This window comes from Amblyomma americanum, chromosome 4 (genome assembly GCF_052857255.1).
Source record: "Amblyomma americanum isolate KBUSLIRL-KWMA chromosome 4, ASM5285725v1, whole genome shotgun sequence".
Lineage (NCBI taxonomy): Eukaryota > Metazoa > Arthropoda > Arachnida > Ixodida > Ixodidae > Amblyomma > Amblyomma americanum.
Window position 1 is genome coordinate 203647105 of NC_135500.1, and position 6726 is coordinate 203653830.

At 49.5% G+C, this 6726-nt stretch overlaps 1 protein-coding gene across 3 annotated transcripts in view; it reads left to right on the forward strand.

The window, feature by feature from the left end:
* LOC144129125 (major facilitator superfamily domain-containing protein 6-like) overlaps window positions 1–6726 on the forward strand; it is a 27671-nt gene continuing 20945 nt past the window's right edge. The window contains exon 1 of one of the 3 annotated variants that reach the window (XM_077663044.1): window positions 1–663. In XM_077663044.1, coding sequence (XP_077519170.1) covers window positions 567–663 — 97 coding nt within the window. In that variant the 5' untranslated portion in view covers window positions 1–566. The remainder of the gene's footprint in view (window positions 664–6726) is intronic. The other 2 variants (XM_077663045.1, XM_077663046.1) reach the window with 2 other exon arrangements.

The window sequence follows — 6726 nt, forward strand, 5'->3', positions numbered from 1 at the left end:
AGAGACCATCGGAGGAAAGATAAAAGCGACACGGGCCGGTCACGTGGAGTCCAGTGCGACTCCCTGCTGCCCCGAGGGGAACCCCCCACCCCCACCTTCCACTTCACCGCGCCCGCTGCTCTCAGTCCGTCGGGCGCCTGTCGGCGGAGGTGCGTAGCCCCGTTCCCGCAACCGAAGACCCCGGCCAAAACACTCGGACGGACGCCTCGACAGCGCGCACTTGACGCACGGCGGCGGGACGTCTAGATGGACGACTCCTGGCGGGGCGCCGAAGTCATCGCGTACGCAGCCCGAAGCTCTTCGAGCGCTGCTTTCCCTACGGCCACCGCTTGGTGAGCACAAATAAAGGCGGAAATAAACGGGGCTCTTTTCGACGCCGGAAGCGAGGAGAGCGGGGAAGCCTGGTGTGCGGCGGCGACACTGCGTGGTGACGGAGGATGACGCCAGTGCGGACCGCGGACAGTTGAGAGCGCGCGCTCTGGCGCGGGCGCGCGCGCGCGGCTCTAGCTCGGCTGTGCGCGACGGGGATCGCTGTTCGACGAGTGGGAATTCGAAGCTCGCCGAAGATGGCGGGACACGGCAACGACGGGGATGACGACAAGGCGTGCAAGGCCAACACCGAGCTGGTGCCACTCAAGATTGTGCTTTTCCTCTGGTACGGAGGTGAGTGACTCACGCCGATCTCGCATAGTGACGCTCCTGCCTTTCGGTTCCCTTTACTTTTCTTGCCGTCATTCCATATTTTGGGTTTTGTTTTTATTGTTGCCGCGTTTGTGCCTGTTTCAGATAGGGCTCTTGTACACCAACGCATGGGTATAGCTGTCGGGTCCGGCCGGGCCATTTGGAAACAAAAAAAAAGCGACGCCTAAAATATTTATTTCATGATGCCTCAAAAGCGTTTCTCGAATGGAAGCTTGAAATATTTGTGTTCTCTTTTCTTGAGAAAGCTTTCCGACTGTCGATTTCAGAAATATTGCTTGGTGTTTACAGACACCAGGACAGGAGTTTTTGCGGCTCCAACCTTACCGTGGAATGCAATGTTTTTGGCCAAGGCTTTTCTCCCGATAGTAAAGACAAGTACTTTCGTGAAAGCAAACCCTCTGCTGGCTCCTTTAAAGTGCAATACAGAAGCGATTATCTTGAATTGCTGCAGGCTTCCAGCAAAATGGAAGCATTGGGCGTAAATAAATGAGCGATAGTTGTGCTCCGCCGTACCGAGACAGGAGTCTGCCTGAGATGTGCGATCATTCTGTTCTCTTTGAATTCGTAATGTCCTAGACCGCGCTTGATTTTGAACACACACATGAACGCACACTAGCAGATAGAGAGACAGACTGCAGAAAAGCGATAAATGATGACATTGCTTCTTGATGCACCCCACTAAAGGAAGTGTAATTGCGCCCCTACAAACTGGAAACCGGTCACTCGAACCGAAGCAGGAAAGATGCGACCGTGTTCAGTGCCAAGTGTGTTTGTTTTGCAGAAAAACAGGCTGCGAGTGAGAAAAGCAAGGAAATAATTCATATATGTGCTGCGAGCCGCGAATAATAATGCATTATGAGCTGGTTGATTCACTTCATCTGCAAGCAATATCACGACCTCGTTTCCAAGGGTTCTTGGTCATATACCGGGCACGTAATTCTGTTTTTTTTTCTTTATCCACCGCCTCATCATATATGTAAGTAAGGTCTTTGGATACTGTACAAATCGACACAAGTAGTCAATCTGACGTAGTAAAGGGATACTCGGTGCTGACACTTTATCCTAAAAAAAGAAAACAAGAAAAACATCCTTCCTTCTGTTCTTTCTATTAGAGGTCAGTGAAAATTAGACCTTTCCAGTGTTACATATAAGCAGTTGCTCGTTGAGGTTTTCACAACACCAACACAAGGAGGAAATGTTTTGTGGACGACTATGGAGGAGGAAAAAGAAACGAGTAAGATAACACCACAGGGAGATGGGCTAACTTGTTTTTTCTTCGTTTATCAGGCGCGTCCCATACTTTGGGCGCCGATGGGCATTGTATTTTTCCTTTCGAATGATGTTCGCAGCACAGCACCAGAAAAAAAAGAATTCGTCTCGTAGTCTTTGTCAAACCAAAAGCAGGCAGTGTTAAATGCATGTTTTATTGTTGTAAATGTGCCTTTCGTCGAAGACACTTTTAAGCTGGTCCAAGGCTCAGCTCAAACGCTCATAAGGAGACTTAAAGAGAGCGGTTATCTCCATTTCATTTGGCTACGTTGATAGATTGTTGATAGAGATTTTTTGTTTTTTTTTTTTGAAGATGTATTGCGATTTCGGCGTGCCCTGAAGGACACGACAGACTTAGTTATTAATCAAAAACGCCATAACAGGCAGCGAATACATAAATAAAAATGTCCACTTGTCGTCACATGTGCTTGCTATCGTTTACAAATGAACGGCACGTTCCAGCATATTACCGCGAATCTTTGTAGTGTCTGTCTATTCATACTTCAAAGCTGCCGGCAAGCCGCTTTATCGCTTTGTTCGTGATGCAAGACGCGACCAGATTTATCTCGATTGATCGCATCCAGGCGCAGCCGATTCTACGTTGTTCCAGAATGTCGTGATAACTTTTCACGCGTGTCTCTAAAGTTCTAGCTTTAAATTCAGTGCAGCTGAGGGCGGCAGGGATTCTTCTTCGACGACCACAGAGCTTGTTGCTTTCGGCGCCGCCGAGTCATTCAGTTCATTGTGGGCGCAGGTCAGCCCAATAAACAGTTTCTTTTGTATGCCTTCTTTCACTGTCTTCCTCATTGCCTGGACTGCCGTCACCACTGCGTGACAATATATTTCAGCTCCGGCCGCCCTTCCGCGGACGCTCGGCCTGGCAGGTTATAAAGATAATTTGGCGGCTGCCGGGTTCATACTATACGCGTTCCGCTGGGATTGTTAAAGGGGAGACAAAAAAAGTGAAGCGCTGAATGGGGAGGAAACAGCGCGGCCGCTTATTCTGGCTCCGTTCCCACGCAAGCATTGCGAATCTCGCGCCGGTAATATGACACCTGAAGGACCGTACCACTTTTTTCTTCTCTTTCATTGGCATCACTGCCGTGAGACAGGTATATGTCCCTTGAGGTGTGGCTCCCGCCTCTATGCTGGGGCTTGATTAATTTCTTTTTCCTTGGGGGGCCATGGATGCGGAATGCAGAAGCGAGTATTTATGCAGCGAAGATGCAGCAGTTGGGAGATACGCGTTTCCAAGAACAGCTCTCTCGGGACCCTGACCGCTTCCGCGGGCCAGGTTTTAGCGGAGTTCAGGGAACCGCTCAGCTAATAGTCGCAAACTAGCATGTGCACCCAGACTGAGACCTCGCTAGGCGTCTTTCCGCTCTTCACAGTCCTCCAAATTATTCCTTCTTATTGTCGGTTTTCAGCGAATTCCTCTGCCCTTTTTCAGTTAATCGCATATAGCGCAAAATATAATTTCCGTTCTAATGTTATAACTTATGAGCGCTTGTTTGAAGCTTCAGGTCGCCAGCGCCCAATCCTTGGCCAATCCGCCACTGTTGGCGTGAGCCATTTCCCGACTATGTTTAACCACTTACGACATACGTGGGAACAGGTATTGTTCGAGACACCCAATGATGCTCGTGTGGCGTCGCCAGTACCGCACACCTAGGTAAGACATTCGGCAACAAGCGCTGGCGTAAGGAAGAGCAATTGTTCTTTACGATGTGTTCGTTGCCTACCGATCCCAGAAAAAGCGACTCCAGCTCAACACCCATATTGCCGTGAAGGAATTCTAGTCGAACAGGCCACGCGCTTTATAAACCCTGCACGTTGCTTTCACAAAAAGGAGAAAATGAAAAAAAAATACATGGTTATCAGGAAATGAAAGGCACGATAACTGTCATTTTTCGGCAGGCACCTCAACCACGCCGTGAAGGAAGGGGAGGAAGGTGGGAGTGAAAGAAGAAAGAAGTGCCGTAGTGGAGGGCTCCAGAATAATTTCGACCGCCTGGGTATCTTTAACGTGCACTGACATGAGCAAATGAGGCTAGTGGAAAGCGCGTGTAATGGACCCAAACATGCAAGGAGCGCAGGGCTCCTGCGAGTATGCCACAATCCGCGCGCGAGGAGCCTGTGGCTTGATCGACCTTGGCTTACACCGCTACCAGGCGCGCGACTTGTGTCCGCAATGCCTTCTTCACTGGTGCGTGCCCTTCTCTCACGCACCATTAGGCTTTCTCCTGGCACGAGGAAAACGGGCTAAGGCGCTGCTGGCCTTAGAAAGCACGTATTGACGACCTTTGTCCAGCGTGCATGGACAGTCGTCAATGGTCAGAATGTGACAGCCAATTGACTGATTGATTGGTTGGTTGATTGAAAACACCTTTATTTACGCAGAATCTTCTAAGAGCAGGTGGGTGGGCCTCCTAGTCCTGCAGACCACTGGTTACCGCTGCCGCGTTGGCCTTATCCACCAACCAATGCTGGTGGTCAGGGTAAACGCCTCGCCGAGGAGTTTGGAATGGGGTCAACTATGGGACTGAATTGACATGCCCACACCATGTGGTATAGGTCAAATAGTCGATTGAGCCTGGCTATTGAGACACTTGCGGCGAGTGTGAGAGCGCCTGCACCTGTTATTTCATTTAAACGGGTCAAGGCGATTTTTGTTTATGAAGCTCATTTCGGCTGGATAGGGTCAAGGCGGTGGGATCTCGAGGCGAGGCTCAGGGACGTCCTCGTTGAGCGAGAGGTTCTCGAAGTGAGCAATCCTTTTGGGTGATTAGCTTGGCATAGTCTCGTCCTCGACATTTGGCTCCTACACGTTCACTCGTTTTAGGGTTAGCAGCTATCTAACGAGTATACGTCTTGTTAATTAATTAAACAACGTAATATCGGATTTCATTTTCCCCGCTCACGGGTAAACTGCCGTCCGACGACGTATGGCACAACGGCGCGTGGACGCCTCTGCTCCTCCTAATCGATCATTTATCTCGCCGTCATTATCGCGGCGGTGTTTGTGCAGACACTATCTGGAAGCGGCCATCACACCCAGATTATCGCCGCTGCAAGCACGCGTTCTTCGTAAAGTGCTCGACGAGTCATCCGCGGCTGCGTTCTCGAAGACAGCCTAGACGGCGTCGCAGTGCCAACACTATGGCCTCCCGAGTCTACGTCGACCTCGCGCACCGAAGGAGCTACTATCTCGCGGCCTCGCCCTGTTAGGGTGCCCGGCGACCCACTGTTGCCGAGTCCCTTCCAGCCGCCGGCATCGGCCGACCAAGCGCAGGTCCTGCCTTTGCATAAATATTCGTAAACGTTCAGTGAACTGTCAACAGGTGTCTACGCATTCTAAACCGGCCGGAAAAATTCCTGATTTCACGGCGGTACCCATTCATTCAGTGTTTGATTAAGGCACGGCTCCTTGAAAGCATCAGCGAAGTAGAAAACTGGAAGTGTTTCGTCCGGGGTCAGACATCTACCATTACTCCTTGGCTGCTGCCCTGTACTGTACTGTACTTTGCTGTACTGAACTGAACTGAACTGTGCTGTATTGTATTGTACTGTACTGTACTGTACTGCTCTGTATTGTACTGTACTGTATTGTATTGTACTATGCTGTCGACCAGGCCGGCTTCAACTACGACCTCCTCTGGCTTGCTCCCAACGAGGTCAATGAACTATGTCTGAGGTATCGGACATGTACGCAACTTCGTCCGATTGGCGCGAACAGTTGATCGAATCTGATTCCATAGTTTCTCCAGCCACCACGATTCTCAGGACTTATGGTCCCGAGGCGTTCACTCGGCTTCTCAAAAGCAGCTACGCTGGTCTGTAAGCGTGGCGCCTTCGGTGCACGGCCATCCGGACATCCCCGTCTGGTGGCCTCATAGTGCCTCCCGACCCCCCTGTCACCATTTCTAGCTCTCCATTCTACGATGCCCCTCTCACGCTGAACTATAGTTCCACGATCCTGCATTGCATGATCCCGTCTCTGTACGCTAACGTTTCCACCACGAACATGATGAGCCCTGTATAGTCGCTCATGTGTAACAAAAAGGCTGCCTTGCAGCGTACAACGGTTGCAAATTTTTCTTCGTAATCCACCAAAACATGCTCAAAGGCCTTTAAAATTGTCTTGAGTAACCAAAATTTACTTTTTTTATAGTAAATGCGCGATATATAAGGTAATCATTAGAGTTTCTTTAACATGTTGACCCGTCACTGTACATTCCATTGTGGATTTCTCGCAGTCTGATGTGGAGAGTTAGGCGAGTTGCCTAGAACGACAACTTTTAAGGGCTCCGATGGCATCAAACTTTTCCTAATGCTTCTTGTTTGCGTCTCTCACTGTTTTTTCTTCACTTGTTTCATGAGAATGTTCCGGCAGATCGCGAGGCTAAATTTTTACCCAAGAAACTTAGCGACATGGCAATTTGCACCTTGGTAGTTTCTCCAGTACACCACATGCATTCTTTCCGCGGCACATTTCTTTTTTTTTATTCCTCAAATTCGTGCAGGACAGACCGCGCTTGCCGGTTGTATACCCTTTAGCTAATCGCAAAAAATCATGGATCATGGAGTTCGTTTCTGCGTGCATACAGGAAAGGAAGGACTAAACGTTTTTCTAACAAAAGCCCAGCTCGTGACATATCCAGAAATTGTGGGCAGGCCCATTTTTCGACGAAAAGTTGTTTATAAACACCAATTTCAGCATATCGTAAGACTGCACCTTTACAATCAAAATATAAG